This window comes from Fringilla coelebs (assembly GCF_963513975.1).
Source record: "Fringilla coelebs genome assembly, chromosome: 2".
NCBI classification, from domain to species: Eukaryota; Metazoa; Chordata; class Aves; order Passeriformes; family Fringillidae; genus Fringilla; species Fringilla coelebs.
The window spans coordinates 4,541,506-4,553,551 of NC_140029.1; the positions used below are offsets into that span (position 1 = coordinate 4,541,506).

At 48.5% G+C, this 12,046-nt stretch overlaps 1 protein-coding gene across 1 annotated transcript in view; it reads left to right on the forward strand.

The window, feature by feature from the left end:
• Positions 1-1,857: 1,857 nt before the first annotated feature.
• Positions 1,858-12,046, forward strand: part of BACE2 (beta-secretase 2) — a gene marked incomplete at its 5' end in the record, with an annotated part of 50,067 nt that continues 39,878 nt past the window's right edge. The window contains 3 exon segments of the mRNA XM_084226250.1: positions 1,858-1,875; positions 1,879-1,929; positions 1,931-2,338. Coding sequence (XP_084082376.1) covers positions 1,858-1,875; positions 1,879-1,929; positions 1,931-2,338 — 477 coding nt within the window.

Consider the following 12,046-nt stretch of genomic DNA (forward strand, 5'->3'; position numbering starts at 1 on the left):
ATACTCCTGATTACTTTTCCCATTCCCTTTTCCAAAGGGGCGGGGGCATTTCTCCAGTTTTCAGCTCACCCATGAAGAGCCCCGAGCATTTTAATTCCCCTTTGGCTTCAGCTGCGACTAGACAGGCCCTACAATGCAGCCTGTCACTATCCCAGCCACGTTAGGAAAAGCCATTACTGCAGCACCCCGGAGATAACCTCTTTGTGTGAGCCTGGCTGCCACTCCCTCAGGTGCTCAGCTGCCATCAGCCCCCAGCAGCATTTTCCCTCTGTCTGGAGCAGGTGAGACCAGACAGAGCAGGGCTGCAATATTTCACCTTCCCACTTGTCAGGCAAATAGAAAGGTTTGTGCAGCAGGGGAACTTTGCACAATTTCACCTCTTACCAAGGTGTGTGGTTCCCCATAAGCACAACAACCTCCTGAGAGGAAGCTTCATTTATAACCTCTCCTCCAGCCCCCAGCCAGGCCACAGTCCTTGCAGGCTTCCCCTGCAGCATTTTCCTTCTTGCAGAGAGCTCCATCAGCCAGGACAGGGTCTGTATCCCCCTCCTGCCATGGATGCAGGAGGAAAAGCATCCAGCTGCACCAGAAGCACTGAACTGATCCAAGGGAGAACCTACAAAATGAGCACAAGGGCTCCAGATTTGAGGTGACATAGCCAGAGTAACAAACACATCAGTGAAAAAATGTGAAAACACCTCTTTTCCTTCTGCAAGGGAAGGTGGGCTCCCACCTTCTCTTTAAGGATTATCCTCTTCGAGCAACTCTGACAAATGCCTACAGTTAACAGCCTTACCCAATTATCCTTCCCCCAAACAGCCTTCCCAGGAATAAACACTGTCTACCTCTTAATAAAACTTCATTTAATACCTGTGAAACACCTGGAAATCTTGTGGACAATTACACCAGCTCAAGGAAGGGAAGGGGGGAGCTGGAGCTCTTTCAGTTTACTCTGGCAGAGAAGGGATCTCAGTCCACACAGTTCTGCACAGATTTACACACAGGGAGAGACCAGGTGGCTGCCTAGGACAGCAAATTGATCAGGGGACACCGAGAGTACACATGACTTCAGCTGGATATTTTTCAACTTTATCTACAGCCGAGGACTGGGGGAAGAGCCAGAAACAACCACAGAGTGACTCTGCTTAGACTTGCCCAGTGCTACATTTCAAGGTTTTTGGACTCTCCGCTCCATCCAGCGATCCATCAGGTACTGTCATTACTCCAGAGATGTCGAGACTAATTCCACCCTAAGTGTTCCCATCTTTCAAAAGGCCGCTCTTGACTGCCGTTATTAATTCCGTGCATGATGAAGACATTTAAAGCCTCGCATGCTCTCTCAAGCAGACGCCTTGCGTGCCTCGCTCCTACCGGTGCAGCAGCTGAATTTCCACACGCACAAACACACACACGCCCGCTCCTCGCACCAGCCGCCGCCGTGTGAACCGGCACACGGGGACACTCCCGCATCCCCGAGTGACCCCGCATCCCCACCTCCGCCTCCTCCTGCCGACCACAGCCCCGGCTCCCTGGGGATGGCGTTGGGAGCGGCTCCCCACGGCGGCGGCCGGGCCCGGAACCCCGGGCACCCTCGCACCGCACCGGGCGGCGAGCGGAGCCGCGGCTCCCCGCTCCGCCGCTCTCCCTTTAGGGCTTTCGGAAACTTTTCTCCTCTCCGTGCCGTCACGCCCCGTTAGCGGGGCTGCGGGCAGGGCCGAACCGAGCCGGGAAGTTTCTCCCGTGGGCTCTGGGTCGGAGCAACTTTCCCCGCACGGCCCCCGGAGCTCCGAGCGCTCCGGCTGCCCGGGGGCCGTGCGGGAGAAACGCGAGGAGGAGCTCGCTTCGGGGGAGGGGGAGATGGAGCCGGGGCGTGGGTAAGCCGCTCCCTTCTTCTTCTTCTTCCTCCTCCTCCGCCTCCTCCTCCTCCTCCCCCCCTCGGCTGCTCCAGTCTGGCAGCCAGGCTGCCTCCGGCCGGAGCCGCCGCACTTGGGAAGCGACTCCCGGCCCCGGCGCTGCCGCCGGGATGGGGACGCCGCTGGCGGCTCCCGGATTGCTGCTGCTCCTCCTGGCCGGCACGGCGGGGCTCTGCCGGGCGCTCTTCTCCCTCCCGCTCCGCGTGTCCCACCCCGCCGCCCCCGCCGGGTCGCCGCCCGCCCCGGTGGTGCTGCGGCCGGCGAGCGGCAGCCGGCAGCAGGATGCCCCCGGGGCTGCGGACGGCTTGGCCTTGGCCTCGGATCCCGGCGGCACCCTCAACTTTTTAGCCATGGTGGAGAACCTCCAGGGAGACTCCGGCCGCGGCTACTACCTGGAGATGCTGATCGGGACCCCGCCGCAGGCGGTAGGAGCGGGCCGGGGGCTGCGGGCTGGGGGCGCTGGGAGGGATGGGGAGGAGGGGGCCAAACTTCTCCGGGGTGGGAGCGACTCGGCTCCTACCCCTCCGGCTCCAACGCAACTTTGTCCCGGTGCTCGGCGCTGGCGCCTCCTCCCTTCCCCTTTCTCCCCCTCCCTTCCCGGGAGACGGGGCCGGTGCCCGGCGCGGCGGAGTGGCAGCAGCAGCGACTTTCCGAGGACCCGCAGGGAGGGGAGAAAGGAAAGAAGCATCCCCCGGCTGCCCTGTCCTGCCCCTGCTCGGGAAATCTGCATATCTGGTCCCCAGGATTTCTTTTAGGCTGTGTCACGGCGTTTGAATCCGAAGCGAGTTGATCTGCCAGTCGAACTGACCGTGTTTTAGAGACAGAGGATGCTTTTTTTGTTATTCTTTGCTTTTTTAAGCTGCTCTGCATCGTGATTGGGTGCTCTGGTAGATCTTCCCGGTGCTCCCGGGAGAATCACTCGGCATCTTCCTGCTAAACTAAGTGATGGCTGGGCACAACCAGCCCCTTCTGTCGGGAATCCATGTGCTGCTCGTTAACGGGGCAAAGAATGTGTGTGTTCTCAATGTTGTTTTCAGATAAACCGTGTCGCCTCGAATCTTCCCTCTCTGTCTCCACCAGTGTGGCTGAAGTTTGTTTCGAGTTGTTGATTTTTTTGGGTTTTTTTTTTGCCGTGTAGTTGCTCTTTCATCTGTGTCATGAGATCCCAGGAGGAGCGGTGCTGGGCTGCTGGTGGGATGACTAGTCAGCTGAGTGGGGATTAATTTCCTGAGAGCCCTCGGGGCTTTCCTTCAGAACTTTGTGTTTGCTTCAGGAGTTTAGGTCCTGAGGTTCCCAGTGTAGACAGAAAAAAAAAAATCTTTATTCTTCTGCTTAACTCCCCTACGTAATAAAAAGCCAAAGAATGCCAAAATTCGCAGCCAATGGGGAGCGTTCAGCCGTCATTGCATTTTTGGACGTCTGTGAGCTCTTTCTTTTTTTGCCCCTCGAGTGTAAGAGGATTGGCCACATCATCTCTCTAATCAAAAGGTATCACACTGGGATCAATACATGCATTGAGAGAGGCTGGCATTGTTTTATGATCAATAAATAGAGATTAAAAAAAAAAAAACAAACCATAACTAGGTCTGAGATATCAAGGTGTGGCCCAGTAGCCATGGAGGCCATGAAATAATTTTTCCCCCGTGTTGAGTGATGCATATTTGACTGGTTCTGTTAGTGTGGTGTGGCGTGTGCTTCATAACTCCAGGGAACATTCAAACATTCCGTATTGGCTTCTGCCAGAATCGAGGAACCAGACTTGATTGGACTAATCACCCGATTCAGCATGTCTTAGATGAAAAAAAATAACTTCAGGTAGGAAAAGTGACTATCAAGCATATTATCTCCTTACATGTCTAGGGGGATTCTGAAATGGGAAGAAATGGAGAAGGAAAAATGTGACAGGCCTTTAATAATATGACTGGAGGTCTAAGAGGGAGAAATGTGCTGCCCTCAGTACACCCACATGCTTCACTTAGGCTTAACAGCTCGTATCACTTGTATTACAGGTGATGGAAGGTTTCAGCTAGACTTGCCTCTGATTTTTATTTTTTCCTACATAAAAAAACATGCTTTGAATCTGATTCCAAAGCTTTTACTATTTTGAACTAGTTCTAACTTCTTGCAAAGTTAAATATTTTAAAGACTACCACTGGTTTAGCACATGTGAGGTTTTATTCACAAGTAGACCCACTGAGATTGTAAGATTACAAATGCTTCTGCTTCCCAAATCAGATCTTGGTGTGTAATGACTCAGTGGAGTGCAGTTAGAATTTATTCTGTACTTTTGATGAGGATGAATTTGTTATCTCGTTCCCCGCCTGAAACCAGAAGACTTAAAGATCACAAAAGTACTTGCTGGTTCTCTGCTTTGCAACGAGTAGTATAAAGCTACAAAGCTGCTACTGTTGGTACTTGAATGTTTCACATGCTGCTACTAAAAGCAAGTGTCTGGATAGTGCCAAGCGTTGGATTGTGTTAAGCTCCTTGGGCAAGTGGTTGCTGGAGTTGGGAGTGGGCTGTGCATGATGGTGTAGAAAAAGAAAATCTTTTCCTGATTTAAATGCTCCTCCCAGCCTGACTTCGCTTCACGTCAGCAGCTGCGCTGCAAAGTGATGCTTGGACACCTTCCTCTGCTCTTACACCCCTCCAGCTTGGGGCTTCCCAGCTGCCTGCCTGAGCCAGGCCTGTCCCAGGACTGCCAGCCCAGGGAGCTGCCCTGACATTTTGCCAAGGAGGAAGGAGGATGCTGGCAGCGAGGAGCGCCGGAGCAGCGCGGCTGCGCTCCCGCGCTCGCGGAACAGAAAGGTGCACGGCACAGCTGCTGCTCTGCACAGGAGCAGAGAGGGGATGGGGAAATGCTCCCAGGGCAGTGATGGACCACAACCAGGTAGCAGGCTGTGAGAAGAGAGAGCAGATTTGATGTGGTGGTTACAGTAGTGTTGGTGCCCAGTGACTTTGGAAGTGTGTGCGTCAAGTGTTGGAAGCTGCTGTGCCAGAATGGGGAATGAACATTTGTGAAAGGCTTCAGCACTACAGGGCTTGCTTTACTGCTCAGCTGCATTTTTAGAAATTTTCCTTTTTTAATTCCTCTTCTTGGAAGGAAGCTACTATGACAGAATATCATTTTTCAGGTCATTTAAGGCATACTTTTTGGCTTTCGTTCCAATTCTGATTTGTCATATAGCAGATAAACACAGCACAGAGCTGCGATTCACAATGGCAGTTCTGAAACACTTGTTCTGATGGTACAAAAATAGAGCAGCTGTGTGAAGTCAAAATTTATTTTATTTCCAAGACAGGAAACTTCAATGCAGTCAATCCAGTTTTGCAAAGTGTTTGCAGCCAAAGTGTTTCTGATCATTTCCAGTTTTATGATACAGTATCCTTCCTAATCCTATCAGATCTCTGGATCAGTTACCAGGTTGGTGTCAAGTGTTATTACTCTCACTAATTCTTATTCATTCACATGTAGAGCTACTTAAGAATTATGTGAAAGGTGAAAATGGTCTGTTGTATTGAAGGGTGTGATGTATTTGTCCCTTATTTCATGGATGTTTTACTATGTGTCCTACTCCTGATGGATTATGGGCTTTACACCTGTCTGCATAGGTGCATTTCTTCCAGTGCCAGATTTAAGTAAGAGGTGGCAAGAGCCCAATATGAACTGTGTGCAGTGTTCTTAGCTATTTCTTTCAATAATCCAATGGAATTCCTTTGCTCTGTCTTTTATTATTTTGCCTACCCTGAGATTATAAGAACTGTGAGAAATTGAATCCAAGATCATTTAGTTTTTTTTGCTATCTTCACTGCAGTTCTCTTCATATTAATTTTGTTTCTCCTACAAGCTTTTGACCAAAAGAATAGTCGAACTCTTTAAAAAACCTCATGTTTTTTTCACAGCTTTCTTGAAGTCCATCTGGACTGCATTAAATGCTTGCAGGGACAGTACCATTGCCTCATCTTGCCTCTTGTATGAGGTGGTGGTAGTCCTGCTGATCCCACTGCATTTCCAAGCTGTGTTTTTATTGAGAACAGGTAAATTTTAATCCTGCAGCTTCTCTGTGAAAGAGAGGCCCCTGAGAGCTCTGGTCTGATTAACCACAGAAGGATCCAACTTGTGCTCTGAATGCACAGCTCCTGTCTTTCAGTGTCAGTTTTTCATTCTGTTCATGAAGAGGCTTTTATATCTGCTGTTTATCCTAATGGCAGTTTGTTCTGTGCACGGGGAGAGCAAAAACCCCTTCTATAAACTTGCTCCCAAGTTTTAAGGTCAGTGTGGATGTTGGGTCGAACGACCCCCTCTGCAAAACACAAACTTCAGTTCCCACATAATTGGTGGGAGGTTATCTTCCCTTCCATTTCTTCCAGCTATTAAGGAGAGGAATGATAAAGAGGGATATGTATTAAATACCTCTAGTGTGTCGTGGAGTCAGAATTTATGCCTTCATGTTTTGAGGGTGATGTACACACACATTAACAAGTTCTGAACTTGCAGCCATTATTCCTTAATTGGTGGTAGATCTCATTCCCTGAGTGTTGAAAGGAATGAAGATGTGAGGAAAGATTCAGCTGCTCTTGTAATCTGATTTGTGGTGCTGTGCTATTGCCCAACAGGCTCAGCTCCACTTTCTTAATTTTGCTGGAAAGGGTCTCACTGTCTTTCTAGACACAAGGAGTTTTAAAATGTGATCTTTCTTTGTTCAAATATCAGAAGGCAGGTTGCATTTCAAGTCTCTCTTTCTGTCTTTTTTTGTCTTTTTTTTAATTAATTACTAAGGTATTTTGTGTTTATTTTTGCGTTCTTTATGAAAGCTGAAGAAACAAAAGCCTGAGAAGCAAAGACAATTTCTGTGGTGCGTTGGAGTGTTTTGAGGTGGCAGTGTCAAAATCCCTCCAGATCTGTCTAGTGAAAATAGTATTGAAATGCAAAAATATTCCTGTTTTTAAATGGTGATATGAGTCTATTTTGGTTGTTGTTGTCGTTGGATACCTGCAAAATAAAAAGGACAAGCACCTGGCAGTTGTAATTCAGGACTAATCCAGTGAACAGCTGTGGCCTGTGATGTGTTTTTGACCCAAGCAAGCAAACATACCAGGTTTGGGTTGACCAAAAAGTCTCTGCCTTTACAAATTAGCATTCTAGCACCTTCTTCCATCCAAAATTAGCCCTGCCAAAAGAGGCTGTGTGGGAGTAGCAGAGGCTGTACTATAAAATAACCCAAAATAGGAGTGCTGCTTACACTGAATGGAAGAGGCTCACCATGGTCATCCCTCAGGATGTGCTTCTCTCCCTGAGTTAGGGATTAGAGCCCCACTAACTGTTCCTTTAAAGGAGCTTTCTCCTCTTCAGAGAAGCGATGGAAGCTTTATATCCAGGGGCTCTGCTCTGCTTGAGGCAATCCTGCATTCAGATCCTGGTGGGTCAGGGCAGAAGAGCTGTTGTGAGGAGCAGGGGAGGTGGAAATAGGTGCCAGGCTCACATTTTTTACCACTTTGCATTTCATTCCTTATCAAGGAAACAGCGTCAGTTAAATCTGGAAAGAGGAAAGTAAAAGGTGAGCAAATAACTGTTTAGCCTGAATAAAGTGTAAATTAGTTGGGATTTGGAGTAGAAATGAGATGAAAATGAAACAGTGGACGAAAGAAAGCCCGTGTGGAATTTCCATGTCTTTGTTTCATTTGGATCATTACGGAAGAAATCTTTCTCTTCTTATTTGGGTTTTTCTTGTGGGTTTTTTTTCCCTTTTTCCCCCTTCTCTAACTAGAGGACTGTGAGCTCTAGGGATTGCATCTGGCAAGACAGATTTAAAAGCTACTACACCTTGCAGAGGTCTTCATTTTCTTCAAGAGCTCTTACGACTTTGAATATGTGAGGACACCCTAGCTATTACATTGCCTCCACATATTATAATTTTTGAAATGTCCTCACTCAATGTAAGTGAAAGGAGTCTGACCTGAAGTGTTGTCTGGTCATTGTCAAGTACAGCTCTCTTTGAAAAAGGAAGCTGGTACAATGGCTCTCACATGTGTCTCTCCAGTGGGAGTCGGACAGACCTCTCTCCCCCTTTTCCTACTGGCTGTAAAATACAGATTTCATCATGCAAACAACTTGTGTAAATAAGTGAAGGAACTTGTTGCTTCTCTTTCAGCACAGATTAGGGCTTGAGATCAAATCTTCAAAGTAAAGGAGGCAGCTCTCAGCTGCCTTACAGAAGGAAGTGTTTTTTCCTGCTATTGACAGGCCTGTCCTACGTCTTGCTGGGTTTGTTCTGTAGATCCAAACTGATGAAGCAAACACAGAACATGTTCTAAGGTCACATTTACACCTGAAATTGTATCCATCAGCTCAGTGCCCTCCAAAGCACTCTAAGTAGCCCAGGACTAGATAGATCTTACTTTCCTTTCTGCCCGTGCCTCCATCACAGCTCTCTGCACGACTGGGTGGCGGCGCTGGGCTGGCGGGACACGGCTCACTGGGGCTGGGAGAGCCCAGCTGAGGGGAGAACCTCACCATGAACAGCTTCTCCCTCGTCTGGAAAGGCCCAGGGAGCTCCTCCACCACGGGCAGAGCCTGCAGGAGGTCAGTGTGGGAGCTGGCACTGGAGGGGACGGGCCCGGGACGGACAACAAACGTCAGGCCTCAAGGAATGAGAAGCCACAACTAATGCCAGGCAGGCAGTTTATGGTGAGGAGCAAAGGGCTCACAAAGGGCTCTGGTACTCCCAAAGCACTCCTGGGAGTGGCCATGCACATCAACAGCCTGTGATCGGCCAGAAGGCTTCTAGAACATTCTGTGAGAGACTATACATCTATCTGTGTGTCGGCCCCACTTTGGGGTCTTCTGAAGCAGCCTCTTTATATTTTGTTTTGCACCCTCGTGTGTGCACTTTTTATTTATTTAATAAATATCATCTGTGTTTGTTGGAGTAATTACCAATATAGCCGGACGGGACGGGCCTGAGCTTGTCTGGCTCTCGCTGCGTGACCAAAAGGCATCACCTGTGGTGTTTTCACCTCAGAGACACCTTTGGCTAAGCTGGGCAGCAGGAGCTCAGGTTTACCTTGGCAGAGAAGATTTAAGATGATGGTGAGGGAAAAGGAGTTGGTTCTGATGGAGGGTTTCCATCCAGAGCTTTATTCTGGCCCACAGGCCTCTGAATGCAGCAACTGATCCCACAGAACTCACAAACCACGCGGATGCTGTTCCTTTTAACCTCGGGGAGAGGAGAAGGGAAGGAACATGGGGGACCACCAGCCAGGGAGGGGGGGAAGTCTCAGGGGACAAAGGACACCTGGATGGCCCAATGTCCCCTCAGGGGTAGGGCAGCTTTTGAATTCTGCGCCCTTCTGGAATGCCAGGATTGACAGACAGCGCTGAGCAGAGGGGAAGAGACAGGGAGGGAGAGGTGGCTGACACACCTGGGGGAGAAATCTTCAGGGAGAAACGCGGGGTATGTGAGGCCAGCCATGCCAGCACACCGCAGCAAGCGCTGGCACTTCACTTGTACCCGTCCCTTCCTTGTGGCCACGCCACCACAGCATCACGGAGCCCCCGAGACCAGAGGGTTCCCTGTGCACCCCACAGCTCCTTTAGGGTGTTGTTGCCAGCCCCTCTCAGGCAACTCTGCTGCCAGCCAGGTCAGAGATCGCACACAACAGCTCCAGTCTGCACCAGCCCCACGGCTTCGGTTTCGCTGCGCCTGCTTGGCACAGCCAGGGATGCAGCAGCCCGGTGTGGTGGTGCTCACAGGGGTCCCAGGGTGAGGGAAGAGATGAGAACCTTGATGAGAATGTTTCAGAAGGCTGATTTATTGTTTTATGATATATATTATATTAAAAGAAAATGATATATTAGAAGAATAGAAGAAAGGATTTCATCAGAAGGCTTGAAAGGAATAGAAAAGGAATGGAATGATGACAAAAGCTCACGACTCTCAGAGAGTCCGAGCCAGCTGACTGTGATTGGCCATTAATTAAATAACAACTACATGAGAGCAATCAAAGATCCACCTGTTGCATTCCACAGCAGCAGGTAATTATCGTTTTTCTTTTCCTCTGAGCCTTCTCAGGAGAAAAATCCTGGCAAAGGGTTTTTTCAGAAAACATCATGGCTACAGCCTGGCATCACCTGAGAGCCTCACCAAGGAGCTCTGAAAACTTCTCCTCCTTAGGCTGGGAGCAACTCTGCTGCCCACAGGCCCAGCCAGTTCGGCAGCCTTGCCCCAGGTGTGGCTGGCTGTCCCATGGACTTTTGGCCGTGCACATCCGAGAGCAGCCACGTAGCAAAGTCAGCCCTGGAGCTTTCAGAAAGCCTCAGGCCAGAGTCAATGTTTGCTCCCTCTTTTGCCAAAGGCTGATAAAATAGCACCTCTTTCCCCCTGGTCTCACTCCTCCCTCAGAGTTCTTCCCTCATTCTTTGTTTTGCCTGTCTTTCCCACTGCCCTCGCTGCCTTTTTTATGTCTAAGAGTATTTTACAGGGAGGGCAGCTGGGGATGAATGTTCTAGACTTGGATTTTGAGGTTTTTTTTAAGAGTCCTTCCCTAACAGATGAAACCTGTAGGGTGTCATGGGGAGGGAAGTTGAGGAAAACAAGCTAGATGGGGGAGAAGATCTTATTTGAGTGAAAATTACAATTCACCGAATACAATTAATGTGTCATAATTAGGCCCTTTTGAAGGGAATCTGTTAAGACAGTAATTGCACTCTGCAATCCTTTTTTCCCCTCACTACTGCTTACTAATAATTTGATATTGTGAAAAACAAATTACTTGTAGATTTTGTCCTCTTTGCTCAGCTTGAGAGTACTAAAATTAGTTGATTTTATTTAGCTTTATGGTTGGCTTATTTTTGTACCTATTTACTAGAAAAACTGCTATTAAGCTAGATTGCAATGTGTTCAGGGAAAATGCTGGTCTCACATCCTAGTCTGGCCCTGTTTTAAAATAGGAAAGGTATTAAGGCTGCAGCAACACTTGGTAAGCTTCTCCTCCCTAAATACAGAGAAGAATCCATCCTTAGGGATCCAAAACTGGCATTTTTGCTTTAAAGAAAAAGACATGACAACTCAAGAACTGAGAGTCACCTTTCCACTTGAGGGAGGGATTAAAGGCCAGCTCCTGCCATTTGACAGGGGAAAAATAATTGGATGCTTTTGTCAGCCATCTCTCAGATAATTCCTTGATATTTGTGAGTGGATCTGCCTGGGAGAGTGGCTCTCAGCAGAGCACCTTGGAGCCCACCTAGTGCTCAGGCTCAGGTCAAGGCCAGATGTGAGAATTTTTTCACCACCCAGGCTCTTTCTGCTTCCTACTTTGCTTCCATAAGAAGCTTCACACCAGAGAAGATCAGGATTTGGGGTTTCTAAAAAGGCTTTGTCATCATAAGGGAGCTTGGGTCCTGCATGTGCCAACTTGAACATTTTATTGTGGCATTTGGGAAGAAAAGAATTTGAAGAATACCATTGGCAGCAGTAGTTTTGGCATAGAAAATCAAATACTGGGGTGCTATGTTTTGACTGCAGGATTTGGATCTGTTTTCAAAATTGTGACTTTGTGAAATCTCAAGGGAGGTTTTTTCCTCACTTTTTTTTTCTCTGTAAATGGAAACTTTGCTTCCAGAACTCCATTATGATACCTGTTGATACAGAAACCTTGACTGTCAGTGTCTGCAGTGTGACAAATTAACAGTTGTGGCATCTTTTCAAGGCCAGGTTGGACAGGGCTTTTAGCAGCCTGGTCTAGTGGAAGGTTCCCTGCCCATGGCAGGGGGTTGGAATGAGATGATTTTTAAGGTCCCTCCCAACCCAAACCATTCCATGATTCAAGCCAGAGCACACTACAGCAGCTTGAGCTGTTCAGGGCAGTATTACTGTGCTGCTTGAGCATGGTTTGGAAAGGCTGTGCTTTTATTCACTGTGCTGCCTGGTCTGCTACAGAAGTGTGAGGCGTGTCAGAAAATGATTCATCAATCCTACCTTTTCTCTGACTAAAGAGATTTTTATTTAATTTCATTCATTCTTCTTCTCAGTGACTCTGGGGTTGCAAATAAGACAGAGGAGATCAAAGGTGGTCACACTTCCCAAAAGTCTGGGAGCTGCTGGAGCAGTGTAACATCTGATGCAGTCACAATG